Raw genomic sequence first — 26,311 nt, 5'->3', positions numbered from 1 at the left:
TCGTGCCGTTAATTATAACGTCGAGGTGTTTCGTGGAATTGTCGTTGAACGAGTGGACGAGAAGAGATGTTTGTGTGGAATGTGAATCCAACGTGTAGGATAATGAAGAAGTTTCTTTTAATGGATGTTTATATTATACGTTCTCTAACCTCTGTTGATTGAGCGATTTTTTAAATCAGAAATTCCTACGATCACACAATTAAGCATTGATAAAGGCAAATCAATTTCAGTTAGTTATTTTCGTACAAATCGAAAGAAACTTAAAAAGATGAGTTTCAATTAGGATTACGTCCGAGAAACGCGACTAATCTTCCCTGGTTAAGAGGTAGATTCTTTAACACTTTCAAAATGAATTCCAATGATTTTAATAACAGCAATTAAGCGATGTAAAGTTTCTCATCCCTAGGAGCGAGAACTCTCTCGTCCTTTTTCTTTCTTTTCTCTTTTTTTTTTCTTTTTGTTCCTCCGATACTATTCTGTTCACGAGTGATTTCTGAAAAGGCTGACTAAAGTCGAAAATCAAACTTCTCTATTTCAAAATATCGATCCGTACTCGTCACTTCCACTTTCTGTCTTATATCCGGCGAGAAGCTGTCCGCCGGTCGCAGCGACGCGACGCGTTTTTCGCGAGCACCACCAAGTCTTAATTCGCTAGACGAACTTTCCACGTAAATAAATTTTTAACGAGATATACGCCCGGTTCCGAGCGTAGGTCGCGGCCTCGTACGAGTTTTACGACTCGGCGGCTGCTTATTTCTGGTAATTAACTCCTCTACATGGAGCCACTTGTTCCCGGGAGTTGAACCGGCGCGCTTACAACACCGTTTTTGCCATATGAAATTTCTTCGCCGCCGGTTTTTTCCTTTCTTTCCCCCTGGCGGGAACTCGTCGGCCAGCGCTACGCGATTTTACAACGAAATCCTTTCAGCGTAATCGTTCTTACTTTGCCGCTGGACCGTACACCCGACCGAACCGGTATTTTGACGAATTTATGAACCTTTTTTATATTTTTTTCCCTCCCTTTTTTGACAGAAATATCGACAGTGGCGAATTTTTTTGACAATATAGTATTGATTGCAAGTCGCTGTTCTTCTCTTCGTTGTAATTATTATTTTAAAAGATCTTTTCGTTAAAGGAAATAAAGTATGTAGAACTTAGAAACGCCATTTGCTTAATGGAGCACGAGACAAGTTGAAACCGAGGAACGAGAGATTGATTGTTTAGACACCGTGAGCGACAGGAAGGGAAGGGGGGAACTATGGCGGAGGTATTTAAGAGAGTGATTAGAGAAAAGCCTTGTTATGAAAGAGTGACAGGAGAAAAGAAAACACAGGCCCCAGATTACAGGACACATTCGAACAAACACGCCAGTCTTCGTGATTCAAGTGTAGTTAGTAAAAATAAAGCGAGAGATTGGACAGACCACTTGTATCTCGTGACTCAACCGAAACCATAGATAGCATGCCCTCTACTCCTATCCCTCGACGGAAATTGGATTACTCTGAAACGCTTAATCAACTTAAATTGGAAAAAAAAGAACAGAGTTTCCACCGAAAACCAAATACCAATCGTATAGATAACAAATTTCATTGAAAATAACCCTCGCTTCTACTGAAAAGAGGAAAGATCCCTGAGCCCCTAAGTAAATGGGAATAAAACAAATCGATCGACATTCTCAAGCGATTACGATCGTTTACACGCTGATATCGGTTCCCCTTTTCTCGTCCTATCGGCGAAAGGATCCCGCAGGAACAACGAAGGGACCAGTGACGGACGGTAGAGCGGTAGGCAGGTTCGATCCCTGTATTTATAGACATCCTGGAAAAGAGCAGAGAAACGAGAGAAGAAGAAGTAAGTTATGCGACGTTTGGCCCGCCCCAGCCACTCATTCGGCGACCATAACTCTCGCGGAGTGACAGCTCCGAACGGAAGGGTGTGTGCCGCCCTCCATCCGCGAGAAGAGGGAAATTGAATGCCTTCTCGCAACCCCTCCTCGCGACTCCTCTCTTTTCTACGCCATCTGGACCTCCTTCTTCCTCCCTTAACAACGTCACTGTCAAATTGATAACCGCTTCTTTCGCCTATCCGCGTCAGTAAGCGTCTTCTTCAGGAACCCGTCAGCTTCCGGAGAAGTCGAACGAAACCGTTCGTCGAGAAACCAGACACCCTGCGCGAGGTATTATCGTCCCCGGGACAAGTTGATTTCGACGATTTAAATAATTTATGCGACACTTTGAACCTCGAAGGAGGAACGAAAACAAGAATTATACGGAATCGTTACGAATCCAGCGAGCTTCACGAAGATTTGTTGCCTCCGGTACGGCCGCGAGCAGGATATTAAGCGAATTAGACGAAGCAAAGGGAGGAGGGGGGGGGGGGAGGTTTTCGTTAGCCGGCGAAAGAAACGAAAAGGAAAAGCGAGATCGGCGAAATGCCTGGCTAACAACGGAGATTTTCTATCTCGACGGATTTAATAATTCCACCTTGGCCCGCCTTTGTTAACTCTACAATTATTATTAATGACGATGTACGAGAGGGTCGTGGTCGTGGCCACGCCGCTGTTGATTCTCCTTTTCCATCCCACACCTCGTTTGTTTCTCCCTTTGCCGCGCGCCTTCCTCCTCCACCGGGCGTGAATGTAAATTAATTACTCTCCGGGTATTTCGCGAAAAACATATTAAGCGCCCCACCTTATTACGGCACGATATTACAACATAAATCATGACTCACTTACGGATTACTATTTTTCATACCCGGAAGCGCCGGCTCCCTGGGCTAATCGAAATCCCGAAAACCTGCTGAACTAAATCCCTCACCAAATAACCGTTAATGGATTCCGGAATGAAGAGGTATTCACCTTATGCTATCGCGTATTCCTCGTAAAATTACTCATCCAATTACCATCCTATACTTGATAATCACCGACATAACAACTCATGATGCAAAAATTTAAATGCCCAAAAAGTTGGTATAAACCAAGAAAACCCGAAATTACAAAGCGCCAGGAATGATGGAAAGGAGGACGAGCAGAAGAAGGCGTATCCCGTAGCGCGGTAATAGTACGACCCTCCTTAATTGCCGTATTATGACAACGCCTAGCCGGGTTTATTTACTTAACGGGATTAGCAGGTGGACACCTGTGGTATTCTTTTTCCTTATTCTCCATAGTTACGGTGAAACTCTGCCTTCCTCGTCAGAGCCAGGCGAAATTAGAATGAATGTTTGTAAGAGTGACGACCACGTCAAACGATGACTCGCCCCTCGGGTACCCTACTTAAGTACACTCTTTCCGTGAACGCCACGAACACCAAAACACGGTTTTCCACGATATCGTCGAAACCATTTTCGTTTCTTTCAGAGAAAACAAACAGTCGTTGCAGCCGGAAGATAACGCGGCTCGAGTCAGCGAGGGCGCATGCTCGTCGTTGTGGCGCCGGGACGGCTGGAGAAACGGAAGTACTACTTTTACACGGCCCTTTCGTCCCCCTTTTGCCTCATGACCCATCCCATGGCCTCCTTCCACGTCCGCGGTCTTTTTGCACCCTTCTCCGCAAGCCAACCCTTCGCTATAACCACCCCTCAGGCGTGACCCATCCCCGCTGTCTTGAAATCACCGTCTCGAGTTGCGTGCAGCGCTTACTTCTCAGGGGAGCTGCAACCCCTTTTATGCGTGCGTGCCTCGTGGCGAGCATGTGTTACGCTCGCCTTCGTGGCCTGGATTTATCAAAAGCGAACCTACGTCGCCGCTGGCCGAGACTCGTGTTTCTGACCTCCAACGTTCTCTTCGTTACAGCACCGTGATATGTCGAACTGGTTTATCGTGTCTCCGCAAGACGTTCGCGTTTAACTAATTTTGGATATAATCTCGCCTGTAAAGTGGTTCGCGTAATTGGGTTAAAGGAAAAGTAGAATTTTTTCCATCGAACGTGTATACTTTATTATCTATTTTTTTACTCTCCAACATATTCGAGATTATGGTAACCTAGACGTTAAGTTATGACGACTTTGGGTCGCCTAAGTCTAATTAAGATCTACGATTTGTCAGTCAATCCTCGAACTGCGATTGAAGAAGTATTGGATTCGATTGGATTGAATTCTGCGCGAAGAATAGAATCGCGGAATAACGTATCTAAAACATAAAATAGTCATAGCTTAACATTGTCAATTTACGAAATATACGAAATATAAGTTATGACTACTGGCAACGATTTTGTGAAAATACGCGTATGCCGAATACGTTAAAGTTCAACAGAGTGTCGCTTTAAAGTCGGAATTCCTAGACGGCACCCTTTAAGAAAAGACTCTTCCTTCGATTCCTCCGCAATCACGTGCGAGATGTAGACCGAACAGAGGAAGGGTTTCAACCCTTCGGAGACGGTACTCGACCCAGGGAATATAGTGTTTGCTCTCGCGGCCTAGACTTATGAAAATACAGATCCAACGTCGGATTGACGGCCGCCCTTCGAGGTCGAAAGTCGAGGATTATTACACCCGACGTCGACGTCTGACAGTCGACGTCCCTTCAACCTGTCTACTCTCTCTCTCTCTCTCTTCCTTCTTCCTTCGATTCGTCCTTTCCGAGTTTCTCTGAATACGGCAAGGAAGGAGTCGGTTAAGTCGATTGCCCGACACTTCGGTCGATTTAACGTGATCATTAGACGCGTGTGTAGACGTGTGAGAGAAAGACGAGCGCGAACGACTCGCTTCTGGCACGTGATCAAGCCGAACGGAATCGCGCGAACCAGGCCGAGCGAACAGATGTCGGGACGTTCGCTTGGGAATGTTTACGCGGGCTGGATTTTATATTCGAGAGACATACGACGCACACGTGCAGCTCGACGGCCCCTTTGTCGTGCCAGCGATTCGACGTTTAAACAAACTCCGCGAAAGTAGAGACGCGCGCGGTGTTAATGACGCCGCGACCCGTACAAAGCCGTGACAAATTGCAACGATCACTGCCGCGGCGTGTTGTGACGGACGTGTCGGTCTGTCTGCAGCTTCGGCTCGCTGTTTCGAAATCTGCGGGTTCGTAAGATCGCCGTGACGGAGGATGTTGCCGGGTGAGATTAAGCTTTGTTCGAGGAACTAACGATGTCTTTTTCGGTGCTTTCCACGATCGGTTGTTATTTATCTAACAAGCTGTCCGTACTTTGGTAAAAACTCAATCGCAAAGATTTGTATTGCTTTAAATTTAACACTCGGAAAGATCACGCTAATAATATTACAGAGGAAGTAAAGTGATAAAGTGCATCTATTACAGATAATTAATTTCACCTATATTATAGATAAAAGCAAGATATGTTGAGAAAGTGGAGTTGATTAATTTTGCTTCTGAGTAGTTCGTTTATGCGACGATGTAATAAGAAGAGACGTCTATATTAACTACGAAAGCGTTGCTCACAAATGGAATTCGTTATGTAACTCTCCCTCCACGCTATAAGAAAAACAGCTTACAAAAACCTAAGCAAATCCAACAGAACCTCTTCCTCCACCTCCATTCTTAAACAGAAAACGATATACAAAAGTAAAGGCTAGGTTTGCCGTTCTACATGGACCGACACACGCCCACGAAATTCCATTCATGTTCAAAGTTAACTTATATACGTGTAACACACTGTTGAAGTTAGTTTCACAATTCCTGACCAACGGGGCCAGCGAGAATCGAAGGTGGCTGGAATCTCGAGACTCGACCCTTTTGCTGTGGAATGTGTTGAATTCGCCGGAAATTCTGAACGCTCGAGGATCACACGTGACGCGATCCGCTCCACCTCCAACACCACTGACTCATTTCAATTAAAAAATTACGCCGGAATTCCAGAGATTCTTAAGATGCTGTCCACCAGTAAAATTCCGATGTGCCAGCCTAAAATCAGCACGGTATGCCGGCTCCGCCATAACGCTTTAATTGTCGCTCGGTTATGTTAATACGTCGACAATTTCATCAACGATGCGCGCGTAACTAATGGATCTGTGGATAATTGGAAGGGCAGAGGGGTCATGGGGATTCGAGGGAGGCAACGGGCCGATGACAATGCCATAACGCAAGAGGGCTTCGCGTAACGATTCACCCACCCTGGACACGCTCGTGTACTGCTCCTACTGTCGTCGACGATATGTAGGGACGTACACACATACACACACATGCGTACAAACACATTATGTTTGTGTGTGTATACTTATGCACGTGAGAACGCTTGATCGTCAGACGCTTATGCGGTGAACTGTACGTTTTGATAGATGTTATTGTTATCAGGGGGCAATTGAATTCGATGTTCGTGCTAGGTAAGGAATTACCGGATGTTACAGTAGTGCGATTGAAAGCGATCGTTGATTTGTATTGGGATGATTAAACCGGAAGGGAGATAAGAAACGTGAGTGTCAGATGGTGCATTGAAAAGTAAGTTCTCAAAATAAAGCACTTTCTTCGCGCCTCGTTCCCACGAATGAAGCACATGATTCATGCGAATGGAACGGGGCGTAGCTCTTTCCGTAAGAAAGGTAGGAAAAAAGTGATAAAGACGAAGTTGGCGCTCCGTGGTGGTAAATTATCGTAGCTCTTTCAACTTCCTTCATCGTTTTCTAACTTCTTCCGAACAAATACCATTGTTTTTGTGATCGCGTTAAATAGGTGTGGTCGGCAGAATGGTATTACGCGCAGGTGGCACCTCCTCGCATAAATATCTATTAAAAGCTTGGACAAACTTGTTTGCTCTGATGCTTAATTTCTACAATAAGAAAAATAGATTTGGAAGATCAACATGATTTTCTTCGCTATTCATTGTACTTATTTACTACTGCGAGGTATGTATTCGTTTGAATCAATCGTTTGCATATGAAAACCACAATCACCCGCATCATCTCAATTCCCATGAGGGAAAGAGCAAAGAAAATTGCAGCGGTAGCCAGCAATCACGGGTAACCGAGGAAGGCGCGTATCGTCGTTTGCTCGTTTTCTCGCGGCAGCTTCACGAATCATGTCCAGTGGCGCACGCAAGACGGACACAGGCGTGTCGCGTGGCTCGGCTCCACGGAGCCTCTGCACACGCAGGTTTGCACACGCGGCCGGTAGTCGAGGTACACTCGGTGAATCGAGTACGCGAAACCAAACGCGACTACCGGCTCGATTCCCCACCTCCGCGCGAGTGCGTGCACGCGCCTGTGTGCAAGCTGGCGTTACGCGTGCATCGCGCGCAGACCGCAATCCGACCGACGTACAACATGTTTATGTATCGCAGGCAACATTAACATCGCAATTTATGCGCGCTTTAACTGGCCCGCAGCCCTTCCACCTCTTCGGCTCTCGTCCTCTTGGCCGTCGGCTGGCCCGCTTAACACAACCGCGAATTTACCAACGCGGTTCGACGTACAAGTTCACTCACCGCAGGAGGGCCGAGTATCTCCGCTCCCTCGTCGCTACGGTTTCCCCTGGTGCCCTTCCTAAACCAGCTTTCGTCGACCCGACACGCTATTTATATTTTCGTCGATCGTTACTTATCGTTTCCGCTCGCGTCGTAAGAGACCGACTTACGATCCGCTCGCTTATTAAATTTGGAGAAACGAGCCAAGCTTGTCGCTGGAAATGGAACGACGCTGCGGAACGTCGTGTCTTTACCCGCGTTTTATTGCACGTTCGCGAAGATCGAAACGGCCACGTTGGTATATACGGCTGCGGCCAAGTTTAGAGGCGTGATTGAATTCTAGAGTGGACGAGCGGGGTTGCGCGGGAGATTCTAGGCCTCGGCCGTGATGGAATTCTCTCTCGGATAATTCTCTCTGATTTCATTGCTTCGAACCTGCGCGAATCGTCCATTTCTACTTATCGCACGATCCACCAACAAACGCGAGAATCTGTAGAAATCGTCGTCTCGTGTTATTGGTTCTTATACAACGTAATGGCCACATCGTTCAAAACGTCTCTGTGGATGTTTGCCCGTGGCGATTCCCAACGTTAGAGCGTCGCGATAAATTTCAATGTTCGCTCGCAAGAACGCCTCGCACCTTCTCCTTCCCACCCCGTGGTTTCGGCAAAAACGCGCATCCGCCCACTCCATTAAACATTCCGCCGGGCGTAGATTTATTTCTTTCTAAAACTGTTACGTGTATCGCGGAGAGGCCGAGAGACGCGTAACCAGACCGAAACGCCAAGGCCATCCATCTTTCGCGCTTTTGGTACGTTCGCCAGGCGGCGGAGTTTCAGCCTCGAGGGTGCGAGATACGTTTCGTAGTCGGGGTTCGCGGGCCCGATTTCACGAACGAGTACGTAAAAGCCTTTCTTCACAGACCGGAACTCCTTGCTGGATACTTTGCAAGTTTCCTCGGCCTGTTTACCTGACGCGGGGTCGACTTCGTATCCGAAGCCAATGGGATGGAAAGCAAGCCGAGTAGAAACGGTGGTTTAAATGCGTGGCGACGGGGGTCGAAGCGGAACAACCCCGGAGGGCGTCGCGAGGGATCCGTTTTCTCGGTCGCGCCTGTTTTTATCGGCCGTCCCAAACGGGCAGAGCCTGTTACCACCAAAGAGAATTATGGTCTCGGATGTAAACACGTATTTCTACCTCGCACCACGGAGAAACGGGGAAGGTGGCATCGATTTTCTGCCACCGGGACGAGTAACATACGCCGTCGAAGACAACCGCACACGGTTCGCTCGAGTACGCGTCTCATGCTTCTCGGAGCTCGTTTCGAATCAATTGGCTGGTTAAGGATGTCGGGTAGTTCTACTTTACTTGATTGTTACCTATTTTGTAGCTGGTAACTTATCCTTTTTCTGCTAGTTACTCTGCTGGAAAGCTGTTTAATGGATCAATCTTAAATAGAGTGGTTACAAAGTATTTGCACACCATTGCGTTTAGGTCATTTGCGTAATAATCAATTAGACCTAAGTAGAAACTACGTATCAAATTATATGATTATACAAATACTTTCCGTACAAATACCAATAATATGGATTTGTTATACGTAATATTAAGGTTATGGAAAAAAGCAGAAGTATTCTGTTTTGTTATTCATCAACTTATTTGTTTCGTAACGAGCGTAAGTTTTTTCGATATCAGACAATAAGGTAATGACAAGAAAGGAAAACTACAGATAATATACAGCGTGCACTAATTTCGTCTTGTAAGAATTGCTGAAATTAAATAAAGATAATATGAAGATATTTCGTACGTTTCTTCCGAGAATAGGCTATTGTAGGATCTTAATTCGTCTGGTTAATTATCAATAAAGGATTCTCGGTAACGTCGACAGCTCTGGCGCGCTGTTTATTTTTTACCAATCGCTGTCTTAACGTCAATTACGTTTAATTGAGAACCGTCTAGCTAGGCGTGAGATGAGCGACGCCAGAATCATTAAGCATCATCGATTTCGGCGACATACTCGATCTTTCGTCACAGAGATCTACCATCTCTACATGCACATATATACTCACATATGTCTATAGTTCGTCCTCCACAGAAACAGAGGATCAATAGGTAGAAGATGAGGCACGTCTGCAGGTAGTCCATGGTGGCGTCGATGGATGGTCCGCTATCCACTGGTCATCGAACTTTCATAACCGTATCTGCAAGAACGAACATCAAGAAGTAAATGAGAAAGTAGTATATACTTGTTGTAAGAAAAACAACAAAATTATAGAGAAAGAAGTAAAATTACAAACGTTGCCCGGCAAGAGGGACGAAATCACGACTACGCTAACGATAGCGGGCTGAGACTGGAAGAAAGCAATTAAACGTAACTTCTCGGGAACCGGCGACCGATCCGGGTGGGGTACGAGGAACGGGGATCATGGTAAACGTAGAAAAACAGGCTGGAAACGGCCGTTTCGAGCTCCCCGTGCTTTTCGCCGGGGTGAAATGGCGCGGCTCTCGCACCGGACAGATATACGACCGGTACAGCAGCCACGAACAAAGAGCTACATTCACGCCAGCAGCCATTACGCGTCATTATCGAGATTAGGATCGGGAGTTCGGACGTTGAAAGGAGAAGAAGAACGAGTGAGTAAGAGGGAAGGGAAAAGAAGAGGGGAAAAAGAGCTAGTGCAGCATGAAAGATAACAGGAGCGAGAGAGAAGGTACGGAGAACGCCCGTGGGGCCCTTTGGGCTGGTTGTTCTTGTCTTGAACGAGGGGGCGAAACTCGTGTGTACCGGATGAGACTAAAGGAGGGTGAGCCACGCGAGGGAGCCAAGGAGAGGAGGATGTGGAAGAGGCAGGACTGTACTTTATTCACAGTGGTGCCGTCGTGGCGCGTACCGGAGAAAAAAGCAAGGAGGGATCCTACCGGAGAGAGCATAGGCGAGCCTTCACTTTTTGGCTAATTAACGGCAGTTCCTTCGGCTACCAAATACTTTGCGATGCTTATCTGGCAAGTTTAGGGACCCCCTTTCGTGCGTAGCTCGTTATTCAATGACCCATGGAAAAAATCTCGGCTCGATGACGCGTTTCTTGCCTTCTTCTCCACGGTGTATATCGCGGCTACCATCGCGAATAATCTTGAACCTTTCTCTTCGGGCGAGACGAGAATTCCACAGGTAATTCTTTGGATATCGTTAGAGGATCGTGGAAAAAAGGGTAAGCCGAGTGATTTTAATGAAGTCGTCGTTGAGAGATCGGGAGGGTCGATCGTCTCCCAGAAATCGTCTCGGCAATCCGTAACTCTTCTCTTTCATGTATGCGTGTGTATGTACGTAATGCCTTGTGTTTGTCTGTGTACTTGTACATTGGCCATCCGGGAACGGTATTCTACTTAATCGGTAAATGGGGAAATTCCATCAAGATTCGGTGAATGCGGCTGCGACAGCTCCATAGAGGCGCATAATCGATTAAGTGGCTGAATCGGATTATCCGACCGGCAATTAAGATACCATTCAGCATGAAGCGGTTACGTTGGTACCGGTGTCGGGGATAGTACGATCACAATGCGGAGGATCGATTAGTCGACGCAGTAATTAAGGTCATAGGGTGCATCGAAGCTCGAGTTACTCGAGTCGGTGCAACAGACCGTGTCGTAGACTCGTGCACTCGTTCCGTTCGTCGACTGCTTGAATTCACCGTGACGCGCGATTAATCATTGGTCACGGCCGCGGGATCTATTTAGAACGCTTCGTGCTCAACGTACCGTTCTGTTCTACTCTCGCGAGCGCAATATCGATCCCGTCTGTCTGATTTTCGTGTTACCACCCGACGCGACCGCCAGACGACCGTGGAGTCATTAGAGAGAAACTCTCCAATTTCGAGGGGAACTTTTCAACCTGGTCTAGTAATTTTAGGTGAAAATAACGCGACCTGGGGAATTCCTACGAGCACCGATTCCAACAATATAAATTTCAATCGTGAAATCTATATCTAGAGAACGAGCGAGGAATCGCTGTAAGGGGTGAGTTTATAGTCGCTAGTTGAAACGGTACGGTTTGCGCTATTTCCAGCATTGGCGTCGACATAACGTCTTCTGTAAATCTCTCAGACGACGATACGGGGCCTGGAAACGGAGAAATCATGTGGATTTAGTGGCTCAGTTTGTTCCTACGGATACGCACACAGCCATCTCTCATCCGCTGAAGCAGCACCTTCGCCCTTTTACCGCGGGTCGCTACATAAAGTGCCCTTGTACTTCACTCTGGACGCTCGATTTCCACGTTATTCGCCGTTTCCTTCTTCTTAAATAACCCATCGTTCATAAACCCGACTCTTTCTTTTAACGTGTTCGACGTTCTTCTGCTAGTCGCGTCCCTGATTTATAGCACGACCGAACACAGAAGTCTGTTTTTCCACGGAAACTAAATTAAAAGTACGGAATTCGCCTTCTTGCTGTACCAGACTTTCTACAAGCGAAGAAAAGGATTAAAGACATTAGAAAAACATGCTTTACAATCGTATCTTACCGCTTCTCTATTCGAAAATCTATTGAATATCCTCGCGTTTCAAGCTGAGACTGTAATAAGATTTTACCTAGACGGGCTTCTGTAAGTCTGGTTCCACTAATTTGAGCGCAATTAAAACGGAGGCGAGTTCCTACCGCTCGAGACCGTTTGCACGGTCGTTTTGCAGAACAGCCGCGATTTTCTTGAAAAGACACGCTCCCGTAATGGTGGCGACCGAGGAAGGGGGCCATGAAAAAAGTAGCAGAACTCGCGTACAGGCATATAAACGACCGTGCAAGTTCCCCACGCTACCGACGTTTCTGGATCGTTAACCGGGGCTCGTCGAGAAACTCTGGAGCACGGGGAAAAATTTGTATCCAAACTAGTTTCCCTCCACCCACGAGTAGTTTCACCTCGGTGAAAAATATGACGCACTCGCTACCATCGATAAATCCTAAAACATCGGCCATCCCATTAGTAGTCGTAAGTTTTTTAATCATTTCCTCAACAGCCACGAAAATCCTCCGCGATCGCGTTCGACTTTCTACCCTCGTTGCTCGAGGAAGAAAAAGAGATACAACAATATACAGGCGTTTCTCCATTCGATAATTCCGATTTCGATGAAACTTCCTCGATACCCGGGGACCGTACGTTCATTGTAGCGGAGTAAAACTACCCCTACAAGTTCGCGAAACTTTTATTTTCCCCGATATGTCTCATTAACTGCAATAGTTAGAGAATGAGTCTCGGTATTCGACCAGGTAAAACCTTGATTGGGTAAAGCGAGGGTAAAGTAACCATTGCCGTTGCTATCAACTTTATAGGGAATTCTAGTGCGATCAATTATTGAATTACGCGATCAAATAACGTTTTAATCTAATCGAACTTAATCTATTGAAAATTATCTACATACATTACATGCTTTTTAATATCCTATAATTTTATTATCATATTCCTTAGTATTATAATAATAAGTTATATTTTATATAGTATATCCGTAGTATCATCGGATATTTTCCATTTCGTTATATTTTGTCTTTCGATAAACTAAACACTTTATATCAAACATTCTATAATACATTTAGTATTACTTGTTCCATAAATGTAAAATGTAAACCATTAAAAAAATTATATGTATCTTTACCAGTGGATCGAATCAAAAAATTCCAAGAAACAGCGCGCTGTTACATATTCAAATCCCTGCAATAATTCTCCGACTTACAAAAGGACCAAAACGTCAACTTTTAATACCTATCTACCCAATGAGCCAAATGAACGTGGCTCCACCCCTATTCGAAGAAGCACGCTAGAATTAACGTATTATTCCGGCGGCAGGTTCTCGCGCGACTAATGGCTGGCGGATCGTTAAGTGGCGGCTGGCGAAAACGAGATCCTCGAGTTCGCTCGAGAAAACTCGCGGCAACGGTTTCCGTGGCGGAAAAACACGCACGCTTTCCGCCCCTAGGGGATTTACGAGGCCGCTGGAAGGAAGTGGTCGCGCGTGCCGTTCAAAGGCACAGTCGTTTTCATGTCGCGTAAATTTGCGCGCGAATTCGCGGAAAGCCAACTTTTGCGCTCGCGAATCTGCGCGTTTCGCCGGTTGAAAGAGAAAGGGGGAGAGAAATGGATAGGAGTGAGTGGCCAGGCAAATTAAAAGTCGACGAAGTCGTCCTCGCGTAATTGCCGGGGCGCGACGCGACTTATTTTCGTAGACCCTCTCGTGACGACGACGTCGACGCCGGCGAGAGAAAGAGAAAGAAAGAGAAATCGCGACGCGGGTGGGTCCGCGCGCCACCGCTTTAATAGTAGAACGCTGCGGAAGGTGGAAACACGTGTGCAGCTCCGCGAAACCTCTTTTCTTCTCTTCTCATACTCCTGCAAATCCCTGCGACTAATTCTAGGCTTCTCGATCCGAACCTCTATTACACCCTTCTAACGCGAAGCGATCGTAGAGAATAAAGTAGCAGGAGGGGTGTGTCATTTAGACAAGTAGTATATAAGCAAAGCATTAGGAAAGTTTGGTGTTAAATTCGATATAGGTTTTTTGAGTAGAATTCTTACTTGTATTCTTAATTTTCTTTAAAAAACTTTCTACCTAGTGTATATATTTACGTTCATTTTACTGGAACTTTGTTGATATCTAACTTGTAGGTAGAGAGTGAAATTTGGTGGTTATCCAACAAGTTTATAAACGAATTAGGAGCTTTAAAATGTCAAATTTTGCATAAATTTCATAAAAGTACCCAATCGAGTAGAGACTCGGAGCGGACCGACGATACTTTCAGTGAAACGTAAGAATATTGCTAAAAGAAATACAAAAATAAGCATCGCAGTTTTACTTGCGAAATTTCAGCCGCCGCAAATATAAATACGATGTAATTTATTCTTAATGTTGATAGAAACGACACGGTACAATGTCCAAGAGAATCGGCGAGTTAAACGACGAGTTAATTCGTTTTGCCCGGTTAAAAAATTTAAAAGATTCCTTATAAGATTGCCCGATTCGGTATTTCTATATACTAACTTGTTTATTATTCCATTCAAGTATCGCAATTCGTTTGTACACATCAGACAGAGGAATTCAATCTGTTAATTTCATTTGTACAATTCTGTACGGTTTCAAATTCCTCTTAAGAGAAGGGCCACTTTGACGACGTCGTCAAGATTCAAATTGAAGCAAGGGGAGCGAGACAGAAAGCACGAGATAAAGCGAAATGGACGTCGGCTGGATTTCCCTAGGACGCAAATAGCATTTCCACGGAGTACCGGCGGCGGTCAACCGAGTCACTTACGCTTTACAGTATCTTGCCGGAAATGCAACGTGCTCTCTCCCCGGTGTACCTACGTCGGAGGATGTCTCCTCGAAGAGACGTACAAACAGGTTTTACAGCCGGCCTTTCCGCGAAATCAGAAGCAACATCGTGCGTCCCCGGACGTATGCCGTTTGCTTCGAGCAGGATCTATAAAATTTACACGAGCCTCCTGTCTCCTGGCATCCGGCGATTTTCCTTTTCGAGATAACGGCCGTAACCGTTGTTAAACCGATGTAACAGGGGTCCGAGTTATCCTTAATACTATCAATCACGAGTGTCATAAAAAAATGAAATTGAAAGACGTCGTAGCTTTGACAACCAATGACTTGGTATATTTGCTCCTTTTTTTATGTGCTATGAAAGTGAATCCCTTTAAATGAAATTAGACTGTAAATTTCATTTTATGGTAAAAGATTAACGTGATCCTGCGAATAATTTATATAAGGGAATTCTACGTGTTGAAACGTGTAACACTACGTCACAAATTACTTAATAAATATAGTACAAAGAGAGACGGCAAGGATCACATTTAGACCGAAATACAAAAAATACCAAGACACCATTTGCTTCGTAATGCCAAAATTAAAACAAATAAAAAGTATATTTTAAAATATTTATTCGTAGTCCCTCGAACATTCCTTAGGTTCGCTTAACTTCACACTTTGAATCTACTTTTAGACTTCAGACTAATATGTCGTATAATCAGAACTCTGTCAATCAAAAACCACCACCAAAGCATTTTAGCGCTTGTAACCCGCAGCCAGCTTCTAATTTGCACCATAAAATAATACCACGAACTATGGAATGTGAATCGAGCTTTGATACCCCTCACAATAATCCTCTTATACCTCCTCCTAGTAAAAATCTTCATCAGCGGAAATTCAAAGAAGCGATTCACCCAGGGGTTCGGCCATCCATCAGGGAGAAATTTCTTCCGCGAGCGTGCGGCTCGGCACGGCAGAGCGCTTTGATCGGTTGCTGGACACTTTGCAAATGGTCGTGATCGGACATTCTCGGGCGCATCGGCGTCGCGGAACGCGCGAAAAAGAGAGGAGCGCTCGAAGCATGGCTAATTACGAGGGTTCTGTTCGACTACCGTGTGCTGTTCGCGCGGACGCTGCTGGCGCTGATGTTTATCTTCGAACGCGAGCGATGGGAGCCCAAGATGGCAGTGCATCTCCCATTTATTCAACGCGAGAAACCGGTACGCTCTTGCCGGTAGGACGAGAGTAAACGGCCCAAGCCTCCGGGATATCTGCATCTTGTTCCACTCGTCTTCGTTGGCTCTACGCATCACGCGTTTCTCCCCGCGAACGCTTTACAGCCGGTTTCGTATTAATTTCCAGCGGTTTCGTAGCTCCGGGTGAACACTTTGTCTTCTATCGGCGCGTACACGATCTCGCGAAAGCTGAAACAACTCGCACCCTGAGCGCGACATAGCCACGGGCGACGGCGACAGGCCGAGACTGTGCTGTGGATTTAACGACATTCCCCAGGTATCTAAATCAGATTGAAGCTGGTTTCTATGGGGCGAACGATCGTTGGTTCGTTTAGCGTAGAACGTCTTCCTGCTTTGATTTTTCCGTCTTTTCTTCTCTTTTTTTCGTTGATTTAGTAGTTTCTTGTTGATGTATTGCGATGTAAAATCATCGAGGGGCAGGGACATTATATTAATTGTATACGTGGTTCGACAGAAAAGTGTGGTTTATTATATTATTATCTTATTAAGCCAGACAAGTCGATGATAACGTAAAATGTTGTAATAATATGTTGCGTGATTTATATGTTCTCTTACGTGTCGTACGTTGCTCAAGCATTTAGAGTGCCGCTACCACGAACGATTCTCTTGCGCTAACCAAAGGAACTGACAAGCGAAGAAGTTTTACAAGGTTCATACACTGATTTTAATAAAATCAACATGACAGAGAAAATGACCCTTTAATTGTTTCAAGCAGCGTATACGTACATAAGCATTCATACATGTTTCGATAATGTCTAGCAATATATCCTCGCCAAAGGCACTTTAAGAAACATGTATCTCGTCGAACGTAAATCAGCATGTTCGACTCGGCCTTACTCGCGGAATCCATCTCCTCTAAACAGTCACCCCACAGCCTACCACATCGGACAACTTAAAATACAGTCCAAAGGAGCACAATGCCGAATAAAAAGTGACACGATCGCGTTACAATGGCTCGCATAGACGCGTTCCTCCCCTGTTCGTGTATAGACGTTCAGTCTGGACTCGTAAAAATCCATTACTCCGGCGTTCGAATCTTGTTCGCTGTCAGGGAAGGTATTCAAGGAGGATCGAGAGCGGTCGAAGCGCCCGTGGCGTTCCTCTCGTTAGGTCGCCGCTACCTCGACGGGGGGTGCCGTTCATAACTCAGCCGAAATATTCGCCTACATTCTGCGCGTCGCCGGCGCGATGCTTACGATGCACGTAGAACGCTTTGGGCCAACTTTATCCGGGCATACCGTACCCTCTCCTTTCCCCCTTTCTCGTTTAACTAACGTGTCCTTGTATCCGGACGCGTGCAAGCTTTACCTTGCTCCTCGAGAGTCGACGCGCACGCAGTGTGACGTACAATAACGCGACCGACCAAGTTTGACCCTGGAAAGCCAGGTGGAAGAGCGCAGGAGATCGCGAGGAAGGGAGAAGGTGGCAGTACCTAGGAGGAGAAGGGTTGGCTGACGTCGACCCTCGAGAAGAGGGTCCGTTAGGGAGGCGGTTGGTGTAGCAGGGCCATGAATTATGCAGTTCGCCGGGGGCTAAGGCCTCGCACGATAGAAGAGGAGAATACCACGAAGGGAGACGATGGAACGTTCGCGTTATTCGAAGTGGTAACGAGAAAGAGAGAGAGAGGAAGAGAGAGATAAAGGTGGGCGCACCTATACGCGGCCCAGAGCCACTTTACCCTTCTTTACCTCCTCCACGTTTCCCCCTTTGGATCTTCCACCTGAATTTCTACATCACCACCCTGCTGCAGCTTCGGCGACGTCACCTCCTCGACAGTCGCTACGCCGACACTTTAGCAGAGCCGATTGAAATTTTCATACCGACACGTCTGCCGTTCTAGTTTATGTTCGGAACAAGTGAAACGTCGCTCACCATCCACGTCTTTCGCCGTCTTCTTCTGTTTCTTCTGTCTTTCGCTTCGGGGTCTCCTCCCTTTCTTCCCTACCTTCGTTGTTCTTTCTTAGCTACGTTAGTGGAAGGCTCGTCTATAGTTTCGTCCTTCCATCAACTTTCTTTTGTCTGCTTCTTGTCTCTGTTATTATCGACGATTTCGTATTTCTACTTTTCACTTGTTTCGTTTTGGTGTTTGAACACGAGGTAGCGAACGATAACCACCCACGTTGAATGCGTGTCGATATTTCTCGAGTGCACTTCTCTTTCCTGCCTTTTCACGTAGATTGCCTATGTCGTTTCCTCGAATGGCGCACGCTGGAGCACGTGATTGATGCTGAGCCAGCTCGAGTGACTTGTTGTCGAGGATGCGTACTTTGCCGGAAATTCGAAGCACCAGCCTCTCTATCTCTCTGTCTATCTCTCTGTCTCTGACTATGTGTACACTTAGTAAATTGCGGCACGGTTTACTTCTATCAAAGTAAAATCCTCAATGTCGGGAAAGTAGTCGCGAATAGAATATCGGTATTCTCAGTCTCCAATGGGCAAAAGTAAATTGGAATCGCATGATCAATTCGTGAAACTCTCTTCAACTGAATACCTATCTGGATCACCAATCTCTGCCGTTCTTTTAATTACTTCCCGCGCATAAAATATGAGCCATGGATATCCCCGAGAACAGGACTCCCTTTGCCACCTTGCCATTCAGATTTCAGTGACTGGTCGGTCGAGGCATTAACGAGAACTCGATTGGCCGAGAAATCCGCAGTCGAACAGCGAGCGGTCCAGACGAAATGGAGATCCCTGACAATTGGATGAAGCTCGACGCTCCATTGGGAATGGATATCGAGAACAACGCGTATTGCTGACAAGGCGACGTCCAAGTGACGTTCCAACCTGGCTAAAACTTCGTTTTATTTCGCTGCTTATCTCCTCGGGGGAGAACGGTGCGGAGCATTAGCCTTCGACGCAAATTAATTATCGATTAACAGGCTCCTCCCTGCTCAGTTAATCAACGACTCGAGACGGAGGAAGAACGAGATTGCTCTTTTTACGGGCTAATTAAATCTGCTGACCAATTAACGTTACCTGACGACGATTCCTCGGATCGAGGCAACGACATGCGTGTTTTCACCGTAGGAGAAAGAAGAAACAACATGTCAGACGTACGACGCATCTTTCTAGACAACCAAGAGTTACAGCGTAATAAAAGATCTCTTCGCGAAACGAATTAACGACTGACCACCTCCAAGAATGGTTTTTGCATTTTGTTTCGTAAGACACGCTGACAGACGTGTCACGGATAGCCACTCGATTCTTCGTGCTCTGTTGTCGACGACCTGTTTTTATTTCGAACGACACGCGGATTTACGACCAGTCGTTACTGGCACCCGCGAACGCGATAATTAGATTGCACGACGCGGACATTTCCGACCAACGTCGAACTTTCACCCCGCGCAATAAACACTCAAGACAACCTTCCATCGCGACGATCACTACCACTATACCGACGATGACGGCGAGTTTCTTTGGTCCGGGACGCGACTTTTCAACACAGTTTGCCGCCTCAAAGGCCCTAAAAAATGATCTTGCAACGAAAATCACTCACAAGGCGAAAAGAGAAATATTGTTTCACAGTGTTCGTTTTTAAAGATACTCCGCCTACTCCGCGAGCAACACTCCGCGTGACTAGTGGGTGAACGCCACAAGAAACTCAGAATAGTCGCAGAAATACGCAGCTGACGGTCGCAAATTAGCTCGAGGCGAACCGCGTGGCAAAGCAAACTTTCCGAACTCGTGAAACGATGCCACAGGAGCTCTGATCCCGATCCGTGATAGAGACGTCGCGAAAACGAATTATTCGCTCGTTATCTGTTTTCTCATCGATAATGCATCCCGACGTAATCTCTGTTCGAAAACTCACGTTCCGCTCTGGAAGACATAGCTAACCGGCTCGAGTATCTGTTTCAGGATGGGATGGAACGACATTGGGAGAATTATCCGTACGAACTTCGGCGGAACTCCGCGATCTTTCTCTGCTCGATATAATTGAAGAAACGGCGTATTATCAGGTAACTGGAAAGTTTCGTATTTTAATAACGATATTATAGGAACGCACTGCGCGATGTTTCTTTGAGTTCTTTGAACCTCTGATAAATAAAATAATTACACGTATAAGATGTAATAATTGTTGTCCAACGGTTTCTATTTTTAATGATTTCGTTATAAGATGTGTTGATTAACAAAGAGTGATATATTAATTAAGCACTGTTTTTCTGAACAGTTCGTACAATAAATATTATAAATTCTAATAAAAAGTGAGATATAATTAGAAAGTACGTCTTATTCTTTATATGTTTGTACGTATTCTTGTCAATCTTTGTAATTTACACTTCTGATAAGTAAGTAGACATTTGCAGTCTGGTAATGATATATGTACGTGAGTACGTAGTTGGAGAGATATCGCGAGTGCTAAGCAAATATTCCTGCTCTTCCATCACTCGTTGCACGCTCTCATTGGCTGAATCAAGTCTAGAAATTACTAGATTTTCCAGTCAAGTTTAAAGAAGCGATCGACGAACAGTGGCTGAAGATTCTCCGCCATTTGCGTTTCCCTATTTCAAATATCCATTTAACTTCCATCGCAATTGTTACACAAAACTTCCATCGTTCTTTAAAGTTGATAAAATTGAATAAACTCGGATAAAAACCGACATATAAAAACAAAACCAACTAGCCAGTATATAAATATAAATACAGCTTACGTTAAAAAAGAAGCTGTAAAGCTGGAAAAATTGAAGTCCTTGTACACGTTATCGCGTCAAACGCATCGACGATCGACGAACACGTATCTATTGTCCAGGAATTATTACCCGTTGCGATGACAAAGAAGATAACTTCAAACTGGTTCGTACGTGTGTTCCACAGCGGCGATTAATTATCGTGCAACAACGCGAGACTGGATCGCGATCGCGTGCACGTATACGAACGATGGAAAAAAAGTCGACGCCTATTCCAGTCGACCTGCTTTTATTCGGATACCACCTCCTTCGAGCGCAGCCCCCCCTGCAGCCATTTCGTCCTCATAAATCGTTTATTCATGTTTAATGCAACCCGGTATTCCGACCGCCGCCGAAAGTTTTCGAAGCTCTCAGACGGAAATCGCGGATCCGACGTTAGGGAAACGGTGGATGGAGGCGCGGGAACTTCGAACAAGGGAATGCTTTTGCATCGACGCGAGCCTTGTAACCGGCTGAGAAAAAAGAAAGTCGTCAGAAACTGAGGAGTCGGATCCCGATATCGAGCTTCCCGTCGTCTAACTATCGGAGGATCTTTCTTTTCCTTATACCGAGGATAGCGTAAAGATAGCGGAGTTTTAACCCTCGGACGGCGGAAGCTGAGTCCGCTTTTGATACATACAGAGATATTTCTACGGTTTTATTGTTTTCTGAATTAACTTTACGGCTGTAGGCTGTACTTTATTATAATAGAACATATCTTGATAAATCTTTTGACGTTCTAGACTACATTCTATTGAGTCCTTCACTTTTTAAATTCTAGATTGTATTCTATTAAATCTTCTTATACGATCTTGAACTATATAAGCAAGCTTACATTTTAAGCGAATTTTTCATTGTTATAGAATGGAACATTCGTGACAGCAATGACCCAGTCTCTACCAAGCAAGGAATAAGCAAACGATAAAGTAGAAGATACGAGAAGGAAATGGCAGGTTCAGAATATATTTTCTCATCAAATCGCGTGACTCTGTACCGCTCTGATTTCATGTCCGAACGTTTCGTGAATTCTTCCATCACGATGATTATGACTTCCAACTTATTCGTCGTTCACAAAACCGACCAACTGGTAATTAGAGCGTAATTTCATGTTGCAGAGAAATATGGCGCATGGAACGTATTTACTTTCGTGATCGTGGATAAGCACGCCGCGGTGTAACAATTACTTTGACCTCGAAGAGAACAGGGTCGAGAAGATTTGGGTTTCGCGAAGGAGGACAAGGGCTGGTAATTCGATATGTCGCTTGGCGAAGGAACTACCAACGGATCTCTGTCGCTGTAATTGTCGGTCTCGAAAGCTTCGTTCTATTTTTCGTTCTATAGTTCCGTACACGTAGAAAAATGCCCGATTTTTACGGACGATTTGTCGCGTTCGATCGTTTCCTCGTGGATAGGATCGAGAAAGCCGGAATGTGGACCGCCGATTCAAAGAACGATCATTCTCCCTTAGTGCAAATACGCGGTGCAAGTGAGTCAGAGAAGCGGAAGTTCGAGAAAAAGAAGAGGAAAGAAATAAAGGAGAAAAAGAATGATCCATCCATCGAAGGGAAGGAGCAGTAGGAAGAAAGAAAGGAAGAAAGAAAAAGAGTAGAAGAGAAAGGGAGATGCGCACGAGTGGCTCTAATCCGTCCTTCAGCGAGCTTAAGCCCATCTTCGTGTACCGTGCCCGTGGAATACCGTTTAAGTGTCGTCCGTCTGGGGGTCCTTCGCTCGAGTAAATATTTAGGAATTTTTGAAGAGCTCCGAGTGCCTAAGAAAACAGTTTACTTCGTAGGAAAAGAGGGATCCTTCTCGGGAGAGAGGTAGGACGCGCCGAGACTGGAGCAGTTTTCTACTAGGATTCACTCTTCTACGTCTTTCCCTTCTGCGATCAAACACGACGCAATTGTATACGTCGAGTGTGGAGAGATGTAAAAAAAAAGGAAAAAGAAAGAGAAAAATGAATGATAGGGAGGAGAAGAGAAGGCAGAAACACGAGACCGAGCTTCATTTCGAAATTACCGAGCCTTTGTTCCTCGGCTAAATGCGTTAAGCGCCGTTTCATTTGATCCCAGTCTGCGTGGCCTCTCTCGCGATCCTCGTCGAATTTCCGTATTATTTCGCAAAATGCGTTGAAAAGCGCCTAGGATGAAGCCGGATACTGACGCTAACAGGATTTAATAAGCCGCGAGCGCGGGACTCACCGTTTCGGCTATCGCGTTAACGTCTCACTCTCTATAGGGCTTAATGGCCAAAATTGATGCGCTCACCTGTAACAGAAAAGGCAAATTTCGTAATTAGCTTTTGATTGCTTAATGTAGATCTGATTTTACGTACGAAAAAAAATAATCGCTAATTTACCGAATAATTTAATTATTCGAATATTGAAAAATCTACGGCCGAAAGCACTTCACGCTTGAGTCTCTCAGAAATCAAATCGATCGATTGTATCCAGGTTAATTATACGATTTCCGTGCAATTAAATACTTGTTATATATTCTAGTACCAAAATTCACAAATTTCAGAGAATGATGTTGCTCAATTTTAATTGTGTATATGTCTTATTCAAATTGACGCCTCCAATAATTGCAAATTGTATTCTGTGATTACTCGATGTAACATCTTCAAATAGATATAAGAAAGACAATCTACTATTTATTAAAATAATGTAATTTTCACAATTATCAAAACTGAAGCTTCCGACTGTAAATTATGGACATTTTACAGGAAATATCCCAAAGTATAGCACCTGACTCAGATTGAATGACATTTCCTCTAATATCAGACATAGCAATTGTATCTTCGGTAATCTATTTTACCCGGTGCCAGTGAAATTCCTATCCGACGTTTCTCGATTTTCGACATTGATCGACGTCGCGCAACGAACGAGATTTACTAACAGAACGTCGCTATTACCGATATCTATCTCGCACCATGGTGTCGCGACGTCAAGCATTCCACGCGACAATAATGACAATAACACGACGTATAATAAGACGTTCTCCGGCGTTTTAATGAGAAAAGCAGCACGGAGGGCTCGAACTCGTTACACCGTGCCACCCCGTAAGAAACGGTCACGGGGTGGTGAAGAATGGCGAGACGCGTGCGACCGTTTGGCCTGGCTCGATCGTTAAGCCTTCAAAATGGCTGGCAAATTCGTGCGTGACTTTATTTCTGGGCCGCCGTTGCGTTTCGCGTTGATGTGCTCGAGCCTACTACTCACAACGTCCAACGATGCCTAATGTCGGAAATAAAAAAATTCCTACGACGCGACATCCTGTCGTTAACATCCTTACGATTCTTCGTGCTCGAAAGTTTATATCGAAATATATTGGTGCAATACGTTGCACGAAAGCGTTTTGGTAATCAACTTGTAGTATAAAGTTTTCATACGAAACTTAATAGTGATTTTACCACGTGACAATTAGGGACATGATCGATGATGAGAATTATGGATTTACAGAATTATAATTACGAACAGATTTATTTTTATAGTACAATGGAGCATGGTTTTTCCTATATTCGAACGTCAGCTGGTACGGGCTCGATAAATAAAAAATAAATAAAAGGGGTGACCACGTTCACCGCTCGAATTGGCTAATGAACGTTTAGATTGGATCGCGGAACGTATCGCGGTGCCAAGAATAATTAAAATAGCGATAGCCTGCGCCTCGAAATAACGTTGACAATTAGTCTGGCTTTAATTTGGTAAAATTGCGATTCAAACTTTCATTAGGGGGTTCCCTAGCGGCGGCGGAGAGGAAACAGGGGACGGTGGGCGGAAGAGGTCGAGCGCATCAGCGAGCCGAAATCATCGAACGACCGACGCGAGGAGCAACAGCAATAAATGCTTAATTACATGCGATAAGTAATTAAAGTGATTAAAGTTTATAATGTGATACGTGCAATTAGTGACGCCGCTAGTGTAATCGGGATTCAACGTCGACGAGTGGATATCGCGAAGCGTGCGGGCCGCGAACCGCGTCTATAAAATTTATAATAACGCCGGTGACGTTTAACGAGCTCCGAGGCCGCGAACCCACTAATAAAAGATACAAATTTCATTTTCACCCACCGCCAGGGAGTCGAGGAACGCGGCGGGTTAATAAAATTTGAACGCGAAAACTCGTGAAACACGCGTTAAAACGAAACGAATTTACGTCGATCCGCCGATCTTTTATATCTCAAGATCGTTCGGATACTGGCGGAGGAGCAAAAAACGGTAAAATGGCAATGTCGGCCGGGAAGAAACTAGAAAGGAATAAAAAAAAAAGGGGCGAACGAAGAAAGAAAAGGAAGGATCGAGCGAAGCTCATTGCGATGCAGATATTCGAACCGTTTCGAGGGAGAGTCGAAGCCAGCACCCGACTCTGCGTAGAACCGGCTGCACAAGGCGAGACGTTTTTATCGCGGATTTCGAGCGACTATGGGGACGTCGTTTTCTGCCGCTCGTCGTCGTCTCCGTGCTCGTCTTCGTTGTCGTCGTCGTCGTCGCAGGTAGTCGGTACGTGCGTGCATCCTCAATGAGAGACGTGCGCCCGTTGAATAATGCCGAGAATTCGGGGAAGAAGAAAATAAAGGTTAGACGATGGTAACGGCGAACGCGACGAGAGAATGGAGGAACAGAAGGGAGTAAGAGGCGAATAATAAAACGAACGGAGAAAATGAACGCGACACCGGTGGCGGGGGTGGGAGAGGATAAGTCACATGGTTACCAAACCAGCCGGCGTCTCAATGAACCCCCTCGAGCAACCTCGTTAAAGCGAATCCTGTGACACACAGCGGCGATGCTAAAACCGCCGGCATCTGTTCCCCGTTGCCATTGTCGTTGTGGTCGTCGTAGTAGTCGTCGTAGTAGTCGTCGTAGTAGTCGTCGTAGTAGTCATCGTGCACCACGTAACCGCGCATACGGACTACGTGGTGTCCTGTGACGGATAGTTCGTTGTCTGGCGAACGTGACGAGTGGGTCGTTATTTCGTGGCGGCCGGGCCACGGGATTACGAAACAGAACGACTCTTCTCCTTTCTTCACTTTTAAAACGCACAACCGTCTAAAACGTAATTTAAAATGTTAAGTTTCAGAAATCTAAGTTCTAGCATTTCCATGGTAAATATATGTATCTACCTAAGTCGGGTTTCCGTACTAAACTTTGGAATTTATAGAAGTTTTGTTTCGTGTCTCTTTGTTGTATAAAGATACCGAGTAGAATAGTACGTGGAAAATATGACAAACGACATAAAAAGCGTAACCAGCAAGCAATACCGGTCTACGTGTAACTGAAGGAATTTCGTTGGCGGGACAAGTTCGCAATTCCAACCCCCGGAAGAAACGACAGCGCGTAAGGTATCGAAACTTACGAAAAGTTCGATAACCTGACAGAGAATATACGGTTCTCAGGACATCTGAAATTTCCTTGAAACGGCGACCATAACGCCACGGGACAAACAGTTTTAGGACAACCAGCCAGTTTATAACCAATACCATGGTGCGGTCGTAAAAACACCGGCTGCTAGAGCCGAGACTTTCCGATAAACCATCAACCGTGGCTACCAATGTTATCACGACTGTCGTGATTTCCTCTTTTTCTATCCTTCGCTTTGCCACTTTCGCGGTCTGACTTTTTCCCAGATTCTCCCTTCATGGTTATACTTACCGAGATAATAAATTTCGAGATTCGAGGCGGGTAGACACGGTCGCGCGACTCTTGGCCACTCGCGAATAACGTTGCTCCTTTA

At 45.4% G+C, this 26,311-nt stretch overlaps 1 protein-coding gene across 4 annotated transcripts in view; it reads right to left on the bottom strand.

Moving 5' to 3' along the window:
- LOC117233182 (discoidin domain-containing receptor 2-like) overlaps positions 1-26,311 on the bottom strand; it is a 130,066-nt gene that overhangs the window by 27,300 nt on the left and 76,455 nt on the right. For 2 of the 4 annotated variants that reach the window (XM_033493227.1, XM_033493229.1), the window contains one exon: positions 9,428-9,559. In XM_033493227.1, coding sequence (XP_033349118.1) covers positions 9,428-9,503 — 76 coding nt within the window. In that variant the 5' untranslated portion in view covers positions 9,504-9,559. Of the gene's footprint in view, positions 1-9,427; positions 9,560-22,598; positions 22,747-22,780; positions 22,847-26,311 lie in introns of those variants that run through there. The other 2 variants (XM_033493226.1, XM_033493230.1) reach the window with 2 other exon arrangements.

This window comes from Bombus vosnesenskii, unplaced genomic scaffold (assembly GCF_011952255.1).
Source record: "Bombus vosnesenskii isolate JDL3184/JDL3185 unplaced genomic scaffold, Bvos_JDL3184-5_v1.1 scf7180000013295, whole genome shotgun sequence".
NCBI classification, from domain to species: domain Eukaryota; kingdom Metazoa; phylum Arthropoda; class Insecta; order Hymenoptera; family Apidae; genus Bombus; species Bombus vosnesenskii.
Note: the sequence above shows the minus strand (reverse complement) of the source record. Positions and strands in the feature narration are given on the sequence as shown.